This window comes from Podarcis filfolensis, assembly GCF_964270895.1.
Source record: "Podarcis filfolensis genome assembly, chromosome: 5".
Lineage (NCBI taxonomy): Eukaryota > Metazoa > Chordata > Lepidosauria > Squamata > Lacertidae > Podarcis > Podarcis filfolensis.
In genome coordinates this window covers 94,557,618-94,578,308 of record NC_139608.1, presented here as the reverse complement: position 1 = coordinate 94,578,308, position 20,691 = coordinate 94,557,618, and the positions used below count along the sequence as shown (strand labels likewise).

The 20,691-nt window shown below is 45.6% G+C and overlaps 1 protein-coding gene across 1 annotated transcript in view; it reads right to left on the bottom strand.

Annotated features, from left to right (window-relative positions):
• Nucleotides 1-20,691, bottom strand: part of SEMA3D (semaphorin 3D) — a 174,957-nt gene that overhangs the window by 30,782 nt on the left and 123,484 nt on the right. The window contains exon 12 of the mRNA XM_083615609.1: nt 5,399-5,621. Coding sequence (XP_083471735.1) covers nt 5,399-5,621 — 223 coding nt within the window. The remainder of the gene's footprint in view (nt 1-5,398; nt 5,622-20,691) is intronic.

Below are 20,691 nucleotides of genomic sequence, written 5' to 3'. Positions count from 1 at the left end.
ACACACATTATGATGCCTTTGCTCCATGAATCTCCCCAGTGCCTTTTATCTAAAAAAAATGTTTAGGGTTACTCTCATTTCCCTACTCATATTGAAATACTGCCCCTCAATGAGGCCAGACTTAGATTCACAAAATGTTTAGGGGTATGCGTACCCCTGTGTCCCCCCCCCAGAAAAAGCACCGGAACTCCCTTTCTTTTCACTATACAACTCTCTGCCACTGGCTAGGAAACAAGAAATGTACATCTTCCTAAATGCCAAGGATGGAGACAAAGAACTTGATATGGGATTGCCATTTCCTGCAGGAGCCCCATGCCAATGGTCATGTTGAATTGACCACCCTTAAATAGGCACAAGCTCTTGTAGCACATCCAATGTGGAAAAAACTGTATCTGGAATCCATGATAATTTCACCATGCAGCATCTCTACAAGGTATGTGTTCGAATACAGTGGTACCTCGCAAGACGAATGCCTCGTAAGACGAAAAACTCGCAAGACGAAAGAGTTTTTCGTTTTTTGAGTTGCTTCGCAAGACGAATTTCCCTATGGGCTTGCTTCGCAAGATGAAAACGTCTTGCAAGTTTGTTGAATGCATTGATTTTCAATGCATTACTATGGGAATCCGTGCTTTGCAAGACGAAAAATTCGCAAGACGAAAAAACTCGCAGAACGAATTAATTTCGTCTTGCGAGGTACCACTGTAAATTTATCCAAGTCAAATTCATGGCATCTTGAAGTCACTGGTTTAGCATTTGGAAAATAATTCTACAATGGTTTTGCTTTCCCAAATTTGAAATGAGGACAGTGAACTATGACCTAAAACTTCAAGAGCGTTGTAGCGTTGAGTACAAACAGAGAAGCAGTTGATTTAGTTCAGTTCTCACCAGATCTCATGTCTTGGAACTATTTAGTAGCTCTGAGCATGCACAAAGTATCTTTCCTGAGCACTGAGTAACCACAGCCTTGCGCTCTGCATTGTGAAGCATTAAGCAAACAAACAGCAAAACCAATGCCATTGCAATCAATTGTCCTGCGTTATTTCCAAAAGAAAAAAAAATCCCTTCTCATTTTGTTCTTCTCCAAGGCTACACATGGGACATGCATATGGCAGTGATTAAACAAACAAAAGATCCTGGAATTGAGTGACTGGAAAACAAGGCTGGAAAAAGTCTTAGTGAGCTGAATCATTTATTGCAACATGTTTAAAATACTGCAGAATTTTCTCTATTGACTAAACTAACTTTTCCCACAATCTTACTTATGGTAGGTAAACAGAAAAAAGAGACTAACTATGCAATCCAAAACACAGAAATAAGCAAGCAGTGAAGTCTGTTTTTAGCATGACTTTGTAAAAGGTGGGTTTTAAATTTGTAAAATAAAATAAAAATGTCATGCTTCCCTTAGGAAGCTCAATTTTCAACAATTTAGATACCTCAGACAGTACTCTGCTGAAATTCTGGACTGCCATCTACTGACTACATTTTGTGCTATAACCTGCAAAAAAACTATTTTAATGAAGAGCAACACTGAATAATGATAGTTTTTTCACACGTTGGCCTGGTGCAGACATAATGCTTTCAACCATCATTAGCACTAACCATGGTTGGTTGCCTTAACCCTGATTAAGGTCCCAAAGGTACTATAGTACATTGGTTTAGCTTCCTGATCAAAGTCCTGCCCCTGAAAAATATATATCAGGATATAGCAACATGACCTGTTTTATCATTTTGCAAGCAGAGAGACTAGGAAAGGGGGGAAACTGACTTAACCACAATTTCACATCCTGATTGTTGCCCAGGCCTTAACCATGGCCAAAGAAAACAAAAGCATGGTTCAGCATTTTGACCACAGAGAGTTGCTGCTATGCGGTGTTGCAACAAACAGACATGTGGAAGTACTCTTGTTTGTTTGTTTGTTTAGTCATGTCCGACTCTTCGTGACCCCATGGACCAGAGCACGCCAGGCACTCCTGTCTTCCACTGCCTCCCGCAGTTTGGTCAGACTCATGTTTGTAGCTTCGAGAACACTGTCCAACCATCTCGTCCTCTGTCGTCCCCTCCTCCTTGTGCCCTCCATCTTTCCCAACATCAGGGTCTTTTCCAGGGAGTCTTCTCTTCTCATGAGGTGGCCAAAGTATTGGAGCCTCAGCTTCAGGATCTGTCCTTCCAGTGAGCACTCAGGGCTGATTTCCTTCAGAATGGATAGGTTTGATCTTCTTGCAGTCCATGGGACTCTCAAGAGTCTCCTCCAGCACCAGAATTCAAAAGCATCAATTCTTTGGCGATCAGCCTTCTTTATGGTCCAGCTTTCACTTCCGTACATCACTACTGGGAAAACCATGGCTTTAACTATACGGACCTTCGTTGGCAAGGGGATGTCTCTGCTTTTTGGGATGCTGTCTAGGCACGGTGATGTCTCTGTGGAAGTACTCAGCAGGCTTCAAATGGAGGGAGCAGCCTTGCACATATCTGCAGATAGGCACCTGTTCCAACTGCCTTGGCATTTCTGCAGGGGCAGAGGAAGGGGGGTGCAGTGGGTGCAGGCCGCCCTGGGTGTCACCACTGGGGGGGGTGACAACATGCCAGGCAGCACTCACCACGAGGCCTGCAGCACACCTGAGCCATGCATCTCTCCTGGGAGAGACGTGGTGGCTTGGGCGTGCTCAGGTTTTGCACTGCCCAAACGGTCTGCCCACTGCCTCCCCCCCAGCTGTAGGGTGGCTGAGTGGGAGGAGGCAGGCAGACTCCAGAGGCCCCACAGTGCGCCCCACCCCTATGGGTGCCTGAACGGCTTCCTCCGCCACTCCATTTCTGCCTATCACCAGAAGGAGCTGATTTAATAATAAAAATAATAATAAATTTTATTTATATCCCGCCCTCCCCAGCCGAAGCCGGGCTCAGGGCGGCTAACAACAATCAAATAATCCAACATTCTAAAAATATTTCATTATAAAAATTAATTAAAATCAAGTTGATGGCAACCATTAAGCAAAATTCTGTGCAGGTTGCCAGAGGAGGGGGTCAGGCTGCGCCCTGACCAAAGGCCTGGTGGAACAACTCTGTCTTGCAGGCCCTGCGGAAAGATGTCAGGTCCCACAGGGCCCTAGTCTCTTGTGACAGAGCATTCCACCAGATTGGAGCCGCAGCCGAGAAGGCCCTGGCTCTAGTTGAGGCCAGCCTAACCTCTCTGAGGCCTGGGACCTTCAGGATGTTTTTATTTGCAGACCGTAGGTTTCTCTGTGGGGCATACCAGGAGAGGCGGTCCCGTAGGTACGAGGGTCCTAGGCCGTATAGGGCTTTAAAGGTTAAAACCAGCACCTTAAACCTGATCCTGTACTCCACCGGGAGCCAGTGCAGCTGGTATAATACCGGATGAATGTGGTCTCGCAGCGAAGACCCCATAAGGAGTCTCGCCGCGGCATTCTGCACCCGCTGGAGTTTCTGGGTCAGTCTCAAGGGCAGCCCCACGTAGAGCGAGTTACAATAATCCAGTCTGGAGGTGACCGTTGCATGGATCACAGTGGCTAGGTCAGGGCGAGAGAGATAAGGGGCCAACTGCTTAGCTTGGCGGAGATGAAAAAATGCCGCCTTTGTTATAGCTGTAATCTGCGCCTCCATAGAGAGGGAGGTATCGAAGATTACACCCAAACTCTTAACGGACGGTGCTGGCACTAATTGCACCCCCGCAAGAGATGGGAGTTGCCCCCTCAATCCCATATCGTCCCGTCCCAGCCAGAGGACCTCTGTCTTTGAAGGATTTAACTTCAACCGGCTCCCACGTAACCATCCAGCCACAGCTTCCAGACATCTGGTCAGTGTGTCTGGGGCCGAGTCAGGATGGCCATCCATCAACAGATAGAGTTGGGTGTCATTGGCATACTGATGGCAACCCAGCCCAAAACTCCGGACAAGCTGGGCGAGGGGGCGCATAAAGATGTTAAAAAGCATCGGGGAGAGAATCGCACCCTGAGGCACTCCACACACCAAGGAGTGGCACGATGACAATTCCCCCCCAAGCGCCACCCTCTGTCCCCGACCAGAGAGAAACGAGCGCAGCCATTGGAGGACTGTGCCCTGGATCCCCACATCGGCAAGGCGGTGATCTAGGAGTTCGTGAACCACCATGTCGAAGGCTGCTGACAGGTCTAGAAGAATCAGCAGCCCCGACCCGCCTCGATCCAGCTGCCTGCGGAGATCATCTGTTAGGGCGACCAGAGCCGTCTCGGTCCCATGACCAGCGCGGAAGCCGGACTGGAATGGATCGAGAGCCTCAGTGTAGACACTCTAGAATCTTTCCAGTGAGACAACTGGATCTGCAGTGAGGGTTTATGCATGACAACTATATCCCCTACTCCAAACCTATCTACTCCAAACCTGCTTCAGATATTTTTCAGTTGCAGCCATCTTTATTATGAGACCAGGGCCAGATTTACGTATGAGCTAAACAAGCTATAGCTTAGGGCCCCGCTCTCTTGGGGGGCCACCAAAAAAATTAAAGGGAAAAGAAACCTGGATGTATATTTCCAAAATATAAGATAAAAAACAATTTTTTAAACAAATATAAGATAAAAAACAACAAAATTAAAGGAAAAAGAAACCTAAGATAAGAAACAAATAAAAGCTACATGAAGCAACGGTGTTGTGTAAAGGTAAAGGGATCCCTGACTGTTAGGCCCAGTCACGGACGACTCTGGGGTTGCGGCGCTCATCTTGTTTTATTGGCTGTGGGAGCCGGCTTACAGCTTCTGGGTCATGTGGCCAGCATGACTAAGCAGCTTCTGGCGAACCACAGCAGCGCACGGAAACGCCATTTACCTTCTCGCCAGAGAGATACCTATTTATCTACTTGCACTTTGACGTGCTTTTGAACTGCTAGGTTGGCAGGAGCAGGGACCGAGCAACGGGAGCTCACCCTGTTGTGGGGATTCGAACCACCGACCTTCTGATCGCCAAGCCCTAGGCTCGGTGGTTTAGACCACAGTACCACCCGCATCCCTTGTGTTATGTAGGTTCATAAATTACCATATAGCATATATTCAACACAAAAAAACAGCGACAATTTGTTGTTGACAAAGGACAGCTGGACATATAAAGGGCCCCATTACCTTCAGTAGCTTAGGGCCTCATCAAACCTAAATCTGGCCCTGTGTGAGATGGTGCACAGCCAATGGACTTGGTCCACAATGTGACTAAGGCACATACTCTGCCCCAAAGAGCAAATGCTCCTGCTCCAGGGTTAAGAAAGGAGGGCAAAGTCTTTCGCAATCCCAAGGCAATCCCCAGACAATGATCCATACGCGCAACATTGTTCCATACGTGTGGGATACATGCAAAGGGCATTTTGCAAGAAGATGGAAGTCTATATGGGAAACAGAGGAGCCAACATTGTGCATCTTACCTGTCCCTAAGAACATGACATCATACTGGCCATCTTCAGCCATGACACGATCCACCACAATCTGCGTCAGTCTGTAGTCCACATTGATTTGAGAAAACACCGGCGCTCCGGTTACTGGGTAGACTGATTTGTACATCACCGGATGGCGCTTTATGAAGCTAATGACATCGTCAGGAAAATCTCTGGTGGACTTGATGGAAGGGTCGTATGTTTTGCTGGGGCACTGCACAATGGAGACACAAGAGAAAAGTTGTGAGGTTCTTCTTCTTTGCCTGCCTGTAGACTTTGGAATTTCTGCTTATCTGGTTGCCCATTGTGTGTAAAAAAATCACCTTTAGGCAAGCAGGGAGAGGAGGAAAAGCAGAAAAAAGATGGACAGAATAGAAAAGAAAGGATTAGGAAAAAAAGACAGAGAGTTGGAACAATGTGAATGATCCACTAAGTTCTGCCAGCATTTCAAGAATGTTACTTTGGTACTGAAGGCAGAAATTTTTAGGACTTGAAGTGTTAAAACACAACCTATGAAAATGCAATCCATGACTATCTATTTAGACGTAAGTCCCACTGAGTTCAGCGGGGATTGCTCAAATCTGAACGTATATAGGTTGCATTTGGTCAAGACAGATGTTCAACATACTTATGAACTGTATTTCCCCCCCAATAGTTAATAGACACTGCCCCCTTGAGGCTACTCAGGAAAAGTAGTAATGTTCTGAGGAAGTGGAAACCAGTCTGCGAAAGCTTCTGCGGCAATAAATCTGTTAGTCTTTAAGGTGTCAGAAGACAGTTGCCTTTGCAGCAACAAAAGAGCAACATATTAAAACAATATTAAAACATATGCAGACACATTGCAATAAGTCTTGTTTGTTATCCGGGTTCCCGAGTGACATAAAATTGGTTTACAGTAGAAGAAGTCTAGCAGAAACTATGACAATATGTACAGTAAACTATAATGCTAAAGTGGGCGGCGGGGCGGGGGGGGGGGGGAGGCTGTAGCCAGCATGTGAAAAAAAATGATGAATTAATTTACTTATATTTCTTTTGGCCACAGACCATCCTCATAATAATAATGTAGCACTGTAGCAAATTATATTAAAAAGCAGCTGCTTAGAGAAAACAGCAGAGAGAAAATGAGTGCAACACAGCTATAATCAAATTTACAGTCGAAGACATGAAAATTGGAAAAGGCATTGAAGGGAAGGGCAGCGACTATGAGCTACTTTTCCATGACGCTTCCTGGTCTCCGTTACCAAGAAGATTGCTATTTTTTGCAGGCATTACACAGGTTTATCTTATCAATAACCAGCACTGGTTATACCTGAAAAGATGGACTATCTACTCACTTTTAAATGGTGTTATATATGTGCAGGGGGACATTCAGTGTTTCCATTTATATTAAAAATAAAATTAAAATCTAGAGGTTGGCCACTGTGAGAACAGGATGCTGGACTAGATGGCTTGTGGGCCTGATCCACCAGATGCTCTTTTTGCATTCTTATGTGATTTTATACACAGAGACTATCAAGGGGAGAGAGCAATGCATTCTAGGATTGCCAGATAAAGCACTTACAGTCCTGCAACACAAGAAGTCCATATTGGGTAGAGGGCTTGACAACAGTCACTTGCGCTCCAGAAAAATAAATTAAAACTGGATGATGTCACCTATGTTCATGGTCCCATTTCAAAGATGTTCAAGTAAGGTTGAAAGACTGTCTCATGCCCCGTGTGCTAGTGGGATAAAGGGGCAGCAGGGATTATGTCTGGGGTTTCCTGAGTAAATATATTTTTATTTTTAATATTGTTCACAATCCAAAAGTGTAGTAGCAGGGCATTACCTCATACCACAAAGAAAGCGAATAAGCAATAACTAATAAGAAAATGAAATGGCAGGGTTCCCCTGAATATAAGTACATTTTATGCTATAGAATGCTTGGGCTCACATGATACCACAAACGGAGGGCTTGATTTACGGCATGAAATTAACTGAGTGTTTTGCTATGCAGCTTTGGGGAACAGAGGAGAGAGCTCTCCAACATCCCACAATATGCACACCACAACCAGAGCTTCTCCTCCATCGGCTGATGAGCACTATCTCTTTAAATAATCACTACAGCAAAACGATGGGCCATAATGCTGAAACTGTTTATCTGTGGTCTCAGTGGAGTTGCGTGTTTCCAGAATCTGAGCTGTAATCTTTTCATACTAACAAGATAATTCCCAAATTTCCTGCCAGGTGGAGCTACAACATAATCTGTGAAAGAGGAGCTGGTCCTATCTAGCAAACAGACCATTTTATAATGTGTTTAAGATGCTTCTTTTAAGTTTGCAGGCTCGCTCTGTGACACAGACCTTTTAAACAGAGAGAAAGAGGTAATTGTCTCTCAGCACATTCTTCCAATACCAAATATGCCATTTGGCTGGGAGCTCCAACTTAAACTTTGTTAGGGCTTTGGACGAACTTCAGCACTTAAGATCTGGCGCAGCTCAGAGAGCATTATGTACGCTGCATACGAAGCCAGGAACTGGACCGAATCTTCCCAGTTATTTGTGTCCGTTTTTAATACCCAGATGACAGCAAGAGTTGCCTGGAGGCACTTAGGTAATTCGATGGCAGGATGCCACTTCTCTAAGTACAAGCAGGGATTCAGTGCTTGATAGCTCAGAAAACGATCTCCGATAGGATCGGGAAATGGAATAAATTTCATCAGCGGCAGCTAGTATCTGTCAGATAACATTTACAGGCACCTCATCTTTGAAATCCAACAACTATCCATTTCATTGGGGGAGAAATGGGATCATCTTAATAGATGGTCCTGGTTGCGGGCAGGCTCTCAAACTGGTTCCCCCCGCCACCCTGGCGTGGGTGGAGCTGTCGCCCTCACACCGGGGTGGCACCACAATCACCCTGGGCTATTGCCCAATAATGCCAAAGGGTGATAGTGGGGGGAAGTATAAAAGCAGCCGTGTGACGTGTGCCAGGCTCCTGCTTCGCCCTGCTGAACACCCGCCCACCCTCCCTTTAATTTAGATCCTTTGGCCTTGCTTTGGACTTTGACTGGTTCCCCGACTTGAGTCGGGGGCCGGGTAGGAATTTTTTCCATTTGGCAAATTGGCACGGGCCACTTGGTTTTTGCCTACCTCTTAGCAACTGTCACAACTTTGTAAGGTTTGGCAGCTAGGCATTGGCTTATGGTGAATGGGGGAGGGGAGGCCGGCCATCGCCTGCCCCTCCAGTTTCAAGGGTATTCCGTTAAAGGAATCCGAGGCCTGGTTCCTGTCCAAAGTCCGCTTGAAGGGTGAGGGCCATGCCAGGCCTCTGGGAACACCAGGGGAGATGCAGGCAGGTTCCCCCGAAGCAATTTCCCTTTGGGTGGTTTACCCTTACAGACTTCCTGCAAAGGGGGCAGGAGTCAGATATAATCTTGCCAATGCCTAAGCCAATACCACTCTCATTCCTGTAATCAATAAAGTTGTGGCCAATTTTTTGCCCAAAAACCTTAAACAAAATATCCGTGTCTATGTGAATTTATTTATCCTAATGGGAGGTCGGCTTGAGGGTCTTGCCACGCAACTAAGATGAACTAGGAGCCTGGGCTGGCTAGGACAATATTCTCATCAGTTATTTGGGATGGGCTCAAGCACGTGCCTTCTCCCTCTGCCCACTGGGCACATTTTCCCCACCTGTGAGATGTCCAGCTATGGGTGAAAAGTTTGCACAGAGCAGATGGGCATCAGTTGAAATTCACAATGGTCCAAATTGCACAACTGAATCTATTTGCGCTTTCGGTCTACATGGGTTGAGCTTTTTAATGTATAAGCTTATATACATGTTACACCCATACATTGAGAGGAGAACAGTCCTGCCCAATAGGTAGGGTAAGAAGGTGCACTTTCACCTAAGGAACAACCTTTCTCCAACATGAAAAAGATCCAAAGTAGACCATAATGAAAGGTCATTGGAGAGCCAGGATTTGAACCCAAGCTCTAATTCTAAACAACAACAACAATTTTATTATTTATACCTTGGCCCTCTGGCTGGGTTGCCCCAGCCACACTGGGCAGCTTCCAACACGTATAAAAACACAATAAAACATTAAAAGCTTCTCAATACAAGGCTGCCTTCAGATGTCTTCTAAAAGTTGTGGAGTTCTTTATCTCTCTGACTTCTGAAGGGAGGGCGTTCCACAGGGCGGGTGCCACTACCAAGAAGGCCCTCTGCCTGGTTCCCTGTAAATTCACTTATCACAGTGAGGGAATCACCAGAAGGTCCTTGAAACTGGACCTCAGTGTCCAGGCTGAATGATGGAGGTGGAGACACTCCTTCAGATATACAAGTATACAGCTATACTTCAAAATAAGCCTCACTTACAGAAATGAAATGGATTTTCAAATTAGTTTTAGAACTGAAGTGTGAGACTCCCAAGCTGAAACCCACCAGTCAGTTATGTTATAGGGTAGCCAATATGGCTTAGGTCAGGCTTCCCCAAACTCGGCCCACCAGCTGTTTTGGGACTACAACTCCCACCATCCCAAGCTAACAGGACCAGTGGTCAGGGATGATAGGAAATGTAGTCCCAAAACAGGTGGAGGGCCAAGTTTGGCCATCACTGGCTTAGGCAATGCCTCCAAAGAGACCATCAGCACAAACGACAAAAATACAGACTGATGAGTATAGTGCACACCACTACAGACTAGTTTTGAACTTCCTAGTTGAAAGCATAATTACACATGGGTTCCACCCATAGCCACCCTGATCATATTTTTGTTTCATGGCAATTTCCATGGAGAAAGACCATTTTATTTTTATTTTCCAGAGTACTAGCTTATTCATTCAGCTGAGGTTACTAGCGAAACAGCATGGCTGTTCCCCTCCCTTTGAACTTGGTAAAGTTTTGGAATTGACCCTGCAATGTAAACACACTCAAGTATGAAAAGTGGGGCTATTATGTCAAAACAGAATCGTCTGTAAACAGACTCATGCTTCTCCCTTCTCGATTCAGAGAAGCGAAAACGGGACAGATTTGAATATTTTTAACACTTAACTAACCCCAAAACAAGGGACATGGGTGGCGCTGTACGTTAAACCACAGAGCCTAGGAATTGCCGATCAGAAGGTTGGCAGTTTGAATCCCCACGACGGGGTGAGCTCCCGTTGCTCAGTCCCTGCTCCTGCCAACCTAGCAGTTCGAAAGCACTCCAGTGCAAGTAGATAAATAGGTATCGCTCCGGTGGGAAGGTAAACGGCGTTTCTGTGCGCTGCTCTGGTTTGCCAGAAGTGGCTTAGTCATGCTGGCCACATGACCCGGAAGCTGTACACTGGCTCCCTTGGCCAATAAAGCGAGATGAGCGCCACAACCCCAGAGTCGGTCACGACTGGACCTAATGGTCAGGGGTCCCTTTACCTTTTTAACCCCAAAACAAAACTCACTACCTGAAATGTCCCTCCCCACCATTGCACATTGCTGCCCGAAAACTCTTCAGTCTCCTTAAAGTAAATCAAAACAAAAAACCTTTAGAACATTTAATACAATAATTAATATTACAATGGATATAATTGTAATATTAATTGATATAATTGAGATTTCTGCATTGCAGGGGGTTGGACTAGATGACCCACGGGGGCCCCTTCCCTCTCTAAATTCTATTATTCTATGAACATAAGTGTGGGATATTTGCAATGCAGTCAAACCAACAACTGATGCTTTGCTAGAAAGGCACATGATGAGAGCTGAAGCTCACAGAGTTTTTCTGTGAGAGACACTCCCACTGTGCCCTGACAGGTGAAGGGCATGACAAGAGATATTGTCTTACCAGCTTGGGCACATCCTCTCTCTTTCTTCTCTTCCTCTTCATCTCATCACCAAGACAGAAATGTGAAGGACATCTGCATGTCTGAGCTCCAATGCTCAGACACCATTTTAAGATAGACTTAAGTATGTCTTTGTAACTGAATTACCATTTTAAGTCTGCCTGAACAAAGCTACTAGAGCCAGGGCTTTTTCGGCTGTGGCTCCGACCTGGTGGAACGCTCTGTCACAAGAGACTAGGGCCCTGCGGGACTTGACATCTTTCCGCAGGGCCTGCAAGACGGAGCTGTTCCACCAGGCCTTTGGCCAGGGCACAGCCTGACTCCCTCCTTTGGCAATCTTCACAGAATCTCTAGCCCAATGGTTGCCATCAATTTGATTTGAATTAATTTTATAATGAATGATTTTAGAATGTTGTACTATTTTAGTGTTGTTAGCCGCCCTGAGCCCGGCTTCGGCTGGGGAGGGCGGGATATAAATAAAATTATTATTATTATTATTATTATTATTATTATTATTATTATTACTGTATTTCTTACTCTTCAACAAGTATTCTGGGTGAGTAAATGCTATTTTTACCCTTTACAGGACTGTTTGTGTGATTATTGTCTTAAGGGGGGGGGGGTGGAATACCAGGAGAATCCAGTCTACCTGAAACTATCCTGGATTACTTGAATGAAAAGGGATGCACTCTGCTGAAGTTGCAAACATGAGGAAGGAAGGATAATATCTAATAAAGATGTCCTCTCCTAGCATCTATCCACATCCCTACAGTAAGAAGGGCCTTCTGGATCAAGCCAATGGCCTGTCTCATTCATCACCCTGTTCTCATAGTGGCCAACCAGAAGACCCATTGGGAAGCTGGCAAGCAGGACTCGAGCTAGCCAGACCCAAACCACTAGGGATTCCAAGAAACAGGTATTCAGAGACACGTTGTCTGGTAGCACATATAACAAAATGGATGCAAACTCAGCATCTTCAGCAACATTCATTACCTGTAGTGGCAACTGGGTGAAAGTATGGAAGGGAAACAGTTTACTGGTGTTGTGTGTCTTGGGTTGGGCAACCTGCACCCCTTTAGATGTTGCTGGGCTCCCACCGCCAGCAGCCCCAGGCAGTATTGCCAGGGATTAGGGGCAACCACTTCTTGAATTACACATTTAACTTCTGGAGACTTGTGAGACAAAGATGAAACTTGAAGACCTGCCGCATGCATGTGTGGACCCCCTCAACATTTCTCCAAAGCAGATACCAGAAATTAGAGGCTGCCACTGGTAAATACAGACTGTAGGAGAGGTCTTTGGACCAGGATCAGGAAAATGTAACTGCTGGGAACAATTGCGCTGTTATAGTTGGCAAGGCTGATCCTTTCAACAGCCATCTCTTGACAGTCACACAGTTTATCCAGAGCAAAGGAATGAATTGTGGAGTATCTTTCTTCTCCACCCAAGGAACTGCTGACTTTCCAGTCGCTAAGTACCAGCTGTTGAAACCAATTCTGTCCACCCAGAGTGACTGAATGGCCCTTTCTGATGTCTTTGGGTGGTGCAGAAGTAGGTGGCCAGAACGCAAGTGAACAACTCTGCCTTTCAGCAGACTCTGAGTTCTTGTCCTGCCAAATTTCAGGGGCAAGTGCGGGAGTCTCCTCCCAGTCCCTGGTGGCCTTTAGTGTGCATCCAAAATGCCAAATGTTGACCTCAGAGGAGAACAGGGAAGCTTGCCTAGTACTATGAACATCAACTATGATGAACCACAGGAAGGAGAAGGGGCAGAGGAACACAAGAAGAGCCCTGCTGATAAACCCAAGCTACATCTAGTCCAGTATTTCGCTTCCAACAGAGGCCAGTCAGATGCCACCTCAAAGTCCTCAAGCAGGATGTGAAAGCAAATCCCCTCCCTTCCTGTCTGCTTCCCAGCAGCAGATATTCAGAGGAATAAGGTCTCTGAAGCTGGAAGTTTCATTTTAGTGCATACCCACAGACAGACGTATCTTCCAAAAAAGTATAACCCCTTTGCCACATCCTCTTGGGAGAGCAAATTTCTTAACTATGGTTCTAGATTCAGGTAGGTAGCTGTGTTGGTCTGATGCAGTCAAAATTTTATATATACACAGTCATACCTCGGGGTTAAATTTGCTTCAAGTTGAGTGCATTCGAGTTGCGCTCCGTGGCAATCTGGAAGTAACAGAGCGTGTTACTTCTGGATTTCCCCGCTTGCGCATGCGCAGACACTCAAAATGACGTCATGCGCATGCACAGAAGCGGCGAAAAGCAACGCGCGCATGCGCAGACGTGCCATCGCTAGATACATTTACCTCTAGATGCAAACGGGGCTCCGGAATGGATCCCGTTCGTATCTAGAGGTACCACTGTGTGTGTGTGTGTGTGTGTGTGTGTGTGTATATACATATATATGTATATATGTGTGTGTGTGTGTGTGTGTGTGTGTGTATATATATATATATATATATATATATATATATATATATATATGTATGTATAATTTAAAAATTGTCCAGTAGCACCTTAGAGACCAACTAAGTTTGTTCTGGGTAGAAGCTTTCATGTGCATGCACACTTCTTCAGATACACTGAAACATAGGACCATGGAAGGCACCACATTGAGCCGCATGACTAGAATCCTTAACTATGGGTTTGTGAAGAAGTATTTTCTCTCACCTGTCCATAAACTACTGTCCATCCATTTGGTTGGATCAGGGCTGGCATGATGCTTGAGAGAGGGCAGCAGCAGCAGCTGCGCCATGGCAACAAACAGCAGGCTGTCTGTCACTAGAAAGAGCAGAGGCTGCAGAGAGGCATTCTGGGAAGTTGAGATAATGGGAAGTTGAGATGATTGCAGTTGAAGCCACATCAGCTGATACTTCTCTTCAGAATGCTGGGATGTAGGTGATCTGGCACTGTAATATTCACAATATTGAAATGCTTTTTTAAAACATGTGTGTTTGTGTTTGTGTGTGTGTGTGTGTGTGTGTGTAATGACAAAACGTGGCTGGCTGGGCATCAGGAGTTGTTGCCTTGATGGAAGTCTCTGAGGTCACACCTGGTGCTATTGTGGTATCCCACACCACAGGCAAATATTTTACCATCTTGGCATTCCAAACTCCACCCACAGTTTCACCACTGCTGAAAAGACATTAGGGATGTGGGTTTGTCACCACTAATTGCTTCGAATCAACCTCTAATTATGCATTGGCATAAAACCAGATGTGCTCTGAACACAAGCCATTTCCAACCACCAGAGATCACCAGCTGGACATTTGAAATATGTCCCTTGATGATCTTAAGCTACTTTGAGTTTGGACTTGCCCATAGATTGTACTGGAGAAGCTTCCACCTGAAACCATTTTGTCTTGACAGAGAATGAAGCTTTTCTGTGATTCGATCCTAGAAAAAGACATGCAAGCTCTCAAAATGTGACCTTCACAGATGCTCCTTCTCAAATTCTTTTTTGTTTTTCATACAGGCACAGATTTTTCATAAAGGCGCAAATGCTATTAGTTACAAGCTGAAAGTGAATCCTGGCAAAGCAGGAATCGATAGATATGGAAGTTTCAAGGAACAGTATATAGTCCAGATATTGCAAGTCAGGTGAAGACTTACGCAGGTATCTAAGGGACAAGTCCATTCAGTTGCTATAATCCTCACATGGAGATGGTCCAAAGTCATCATCATGGGATGGCAACTCCATGTGAAGGTCCTAAAGTTTGACCATTATTTACCATGTGGTTCAATAAAATTTTGAGGCAAGAGTCAGAAGGCAGCAGTGCATGAAAATGTTCTTTAATATGACTGTACCAGACAGATTTCTGTTTCCTGTATTACATTTATTTCCCATCACTTTTCCAAGGCAGGTTTCTTCCAAGCCTAGATTCCTCAGCATCCAAGCATTGACCAGAACTGCATAGCTCCAGCAAAGCATTTGCCTTGTGTGTCTACAGACACACAACCAATCATCCCCAGAATCTGTGGCAACGTGAACAACAATTGTTGTCATTTAAGAAACCCTCAAAGGATTTTGCAGGAGAAAAATCAATCTCTATAAGACTGAAAACTGACAGAGAGAAGCTTCTCCACTGATCACTACACTTAAACCCATCTCTTATCTCAATGTCTTTCCTTGCAATTACCCATAAATTCGTTTGCTAAGGAAGAGAGGCACCAAATTTACTTGTTCGTTCTAGGTAAAATTTCAGTGGGAACTTGAATGCCATGTTGTTGTTGTTGTTGTTTTAAAAAAATCAGATTTTTAATTTTGAGTGCCTCACCTTTCATCTTGAAGTGTTGCCTACTCTTTTGGAGAGCATATTGGGGTTCCCTGATCATCTTGGCTTCTAAGTTGTATTTTGTGTTGTGTATTTTGTGTTTTTTATTGTATTTTGTGTTTTTATATTCTAATTTTATGTTGTGAACCATCCTGAGAGCTACGGATAATGGGCAGTATATAAATAGTAGTAGTAGTAGTAGAAGAAGAAGAAGAGGAGGAGGAGGAGGAGGAAGAGGAAAAAGAAGAAGAAGGAACCAATGATGAAGAAGCCAACATCAGGGATGCAGATAAGGGTGAGGGGCCCATGGTTCCATTTGCACTGTCAGGTGAGTCTGGGGTGTCTGAAGAGGGATAACATTAACCTGTAAAAGCTATCTGCGGCCTGTGGCACTTCAGATTTTCATGGGGAGAGGTCCATGTTTGACTGCCTGCTCACCAAAACCAAACTTCCCTGCACAAAGAAAAATGGTGCGTTGTCAATAAGGCTCAGGTGAAGTGCTCCCCCAGATACCCTCGCTTTTTTAGTGCAAGCTTCTACTACAGTGATGCAGTCCAGGGAAGGTTCTTGATTCTGCTGAATGTATATATTTGCTGTGTCAAAAAAACAGGGCGGGTGCAACCGAGAGAATAAGAGGAATGTAAGAAAATCAAACTTGCACTAACTCTGCTGATTTTTAGTCACAAGAGGGATGGTAATACTCATATGGAAAACAGTCAGGAAGCAAACTGGTCAAGGACCAAACTCCCCCCCCCCCTGCCGCCGCCCTGACAAAAAGAAATATTTTCATAAAAGAGGGTTGGCCTCTCCTGGCTGATGCCTGATCCTGAGCTGAGCCAAACTGTTAGTTCAGGTGGCAAGTGGAATCAGCTAGAACTCTGTTTGACGTTTGCTCTGCACCCTCTGCTACGGTTTGCCGTATCATTTTCCCTCCAACGCATTTGGGCTGTTGACAGTAAGAAAAACTAGGGAAGAGAATTTGGAGAATTACAGGGATGGAGAGAAGAAAAGAAGATTGTTAAATGACCTCCCGTTGGCATCACTTGCTAAATAACTAGCAAGCATGAAATGCGACGAGATTTGCAATGTTCGGAAAACCTGCTATGTAATCAGCAATGATTCATATTGTAGAAAAATAGGAAGAGAGAATGAATTTGGGCTGGGCGAAGAGGAGGCTTGTTCAAGAAAAACACACAAACATTTTTCTCAACTGAGACAAGCCGATTACACTGAGAAGATCAGGGGAACATCTAAGTGGAGACACAAGCAAGATATTAACTGAGACCAGATCAAGAGCAACACCAAAATTAGTCAAAAAGGAGAAACAAACAACTTACGGAGAATTGGAAGGTGGTGTGAAAATGGTCTAAAAAAATTATAGCAGCCGCAGAGGCAGCTGGAATGGAGAAAAGTGGGAGGTCTCTTTCCATAGAGAACTCCTCTATCTCACCTTCTGACACATCAAAGGGTATAAAAAGAATGGTGAGTCAGAGAGACAGAGACGGTGCTAAATTATCCTTTCAAAACAGAGGACGTGCAATCAAATGAATCAGAATCCTTGTGCAGATGGTCATGTTTATGGAGTGTAGAGATGGATATTGGCAGGGCTGGACCTCCTGGGTTCTCTCTTCCACATGTTCTAGGGCTCATGTGCAATTTGGCTGATACAGAATCGATGCACATTTTGCATAGAATAGGAAGCTGCGCACATGGGGTCTTAAGCATGTGGTGCTAGGTGGCATGATCCACAGGCGGCAGGTCCATGCATGCTCAGGTGCAAGGAGCACTGTAGAGACTACAGTCAGAAGTCACTATAGGCCGGGCAGAGAAAATTCACCAGTCTTTTGATTGATTCTTCTACCCTACACATATCTGTATGCAATTTTTGCATAATGTACACATAGTGATTTTTTGCACGTTCTTTTCACCTGTATATAAATGCTAATGCCCACTTTACATTTTATATGCATTTTTGTGCACGCTACTTGGCTGAGAATGGCACCACACCATTTGGAGAAGGGCGAATCCTGAAGGATGCTTGTGTTTCGATTTGTGTGCTCTTTCGGAAAGTGTGACTGCGATAGATTTGCCTTTAAATGTGAACTGAACTGGCTTCTCCTCCATCCGTAATTGTAACTTGGAAATCCAGAGTGAGGGGACTGAGAAGGGAAGGGAAGTGGGAAGGGAAGTGGCTCCTAAATTTCGCACCCTGATCTGCATTAACAAAACATTTTTATTTTATTTTTTGGATTCAGGCAGAACACAGCATCCCTTGGTTATTTGCAAGACTAAATTTTGGATGTGAATATTGTTGTCCACTGATGTAAACAATGATCATGAACCATTCTTATGGCTGGTTTGATCAGCTTCACTAACTCTTGAACGAACGTAAGCAAAGAGAAGAGAAAAAGACATGAGCATCATGTTGTGCACTGGAACGCTTTGCCAGTGGCGCTTTATTTTCAGTGGGATCCACATTCCCATGGAAGAGGGGGCCACAAGTGGCTCCCCAAAAACAATGAGCTTGCCCCCCTCCCCCCATTGCTGGACTCCTGTCATTGACATATACTTTTTTTTCAGAGAATAATAATAATAATTTATTATTTATACCCCGCCCATCTGGCTGAGTTTCCCCAGCCACTCTGGGTAGCTTCCAATCAAGTGTTAAAAACAATACAGCATTAAATATTAAAAAATTCCCTAAACAGGGCTGCCTTCAGATGTCTTTTAAAGAGAAGATAGCTGCTTATTTCCTTCACATCTGAAGGGAGGGAGTTCCACAGGGTGGGCGCCACTACTGAGAAGGTCCTCTGTCTGGTTCCCTGTAACCTCACTTCTCGCAATGAGGGAACTGCCAGAAGGCCCTCAAAGCTGGATCTCAGTGTCCGGGCTGAACGATGGGGGTGGAGACGCTCCTTAGAAATATACATTGCCTCCTCCATGCCACCCCCTACACAATCCCAGCCAGCGGTACAGAAATTGGTTGTCTTCCACATACCAGCCCATATAGTCAGCGGCGTAGCGTGGGTTGTCAGCACCCGGGGCAAGGCAAATAATTTGCGCCCCCTAACCTGGGGCAAGGCAAGTAATTTGCGCCCCCTAACCCCTAACCTGCCACCGCTGGCAGCTTCTTCTTGCTGCTGCCTGGGCTGGGGTATTTACGGTAAGGTAGCCACGGCGGGGGCGGCGGGTCCATGTCAGGTGATCTGAGGCGAGTTGCCACTGGCGCTGCCGCCCAAACGACGCCGCTTGCCCGGAGGAGGAGGAGGGCAGAGAGGCGAGGAAGATGCAACATGGCCCAGCAGCTGCAGCAGCAGCGGCAGCGGCGGGGCTGTGAGGAGGGGCTGCCTGGCGTGCCCTCTGCGGCCCTGACGCGCGGGGACCACGGCGAGCGCTGAGAGCCGCTGCCTGCCGGACGCCTTCAGCCCAGACGCGCACACAGCTCGTCGGTTCCACGAGACATGGGGCTCTGCTACAGCCTGCGCCCGAGGCTCTTCGGCGACTCCGGAGGCGGCGAGCGCCCCCCCCAGATGTTGCGCCCGGTGTGGCCGGCCCCCCTGCACCCCCCACACTACGCCACTGCATATAGTTCATGTTATTTTGCACAACAGCTGTTTGGGGAGCCTGAAAGAATCTTAAGAAATTCTTCTTCCAGAGCTCAGCTCCAAAGAGGAAAATATGCATTTGCATCGAAAGCAGCGAAGCCAGCTCAAAGTCAGCCCCGAAGAACAGGCAGGTTTTCAGTCGTTTCCTTCGGCTGTGGCCTCTTAAGTAGCACCAGAGGGCAGACAAGTGATGCTCAGGGAGCAACTGAGAGGCTGAGCAGTGCGCTTGCTCCATTTGTCACCGTGCTGGCTGTCCACTTCCAGACTACATTAGCTGGAGTTTCTCTCTGACACAAAGTGCCACATGTTTAGTCATAGCTGCAATTTCAGAGTGCTCTCCCACAGCACATGTACTTTGCGACATTGTTTACTTGGGAGACGAAGCCTGCTGAACAGAACATTAAAAATCTGCCTGCTTCTGTGTAAAAGAGTGCTAAGAAATGCCTCGAGGAAGTGAACTTCATCTCTGGCAGTGAGACATGAAAGAAAATGTATTTCACAGCAAATTAGTTTGTTGTGCTTAATATGCTACCAGATGCTTAGGAACTTTAAACAAAGAAGGACTTTCTTCCTTTCTGGGTAGTTCCAACATAAATAAAGCAGCTTTTGGTTTTTGCTGAGGTTGTTGTTGTTGTTTTTACACAGCCAAGTCAACAAATCCAGGGTCATACCATCCCTAGAAAACTTGAATGCACACACAATAAGTTTGATGGGATACGATATTGACATCTGTGATAGCTCAGTCAGTAGAACATGAGGCTCTTATTCTCAAGGTCATGGGTTTGAGCCCCACGTTGGACACAATAGTCTTCCATTGCAGGGGTTGGACTAGATGGCCCTTGGGGTCCCTTCCAACTCTACAAATTCTGCGATCCTGTTCCTGATTGCTTCCCATTTTAAATAGCTACATCTGTACCTATCCTTTCATGTAGTAACTCCCTACCTGCCCACTCCTGTACTTTACCAAGCATTAAAAACAAACAAAAAATACTTAAAGTATTAGGGATAAATTTAGATTACTGATCAGGGTCCTGGACAGTGAATAGCAGGTACCCATCATAGCAGCAGGTGGTGATGTGGTCTAAACCACCGAGCCTCTTCGGCTTGCCAATCGGAAGGTCAGCAGTTCAAATCCCCGTAACAGGGTGAGCTCCCATTGCTCTGTCCCAGCTCCTGCCAACCTAGCAGTTCGAAAGCATGCCAGTGAAAGTAGATAAATAGGTACCGCTGTGGCAGGAAAGTAAATGGTGTTTCTGTGCACTCTGGTTTCCGTCATAGTGTTCTATTGCACCAGAAGTGTTCAGTCATTCTGGCCACTTGACCCGGAAAGCTGTCTGTGGATAAACGCCAGCTCCCTTGGATCTGAAAAGCGAGATGAGCGCTGCAATCCCAAGTCACCTTTGACTGGACTTAGCCATCTGGGGTCCTTTACCTTTCACATATCTCTTATATCTCTTACCAGCCTGGAGCCTGGAGGCTTGTTTCAAGCAATTAACACTTGAAGCCATATAAAATCCTTTGTCCAGAAGCTATGGGGCAACATGAACATGTTCAGGATGGACAAGGAAAGTTATTCAGTTCCCCTGTTTACCATGCAAC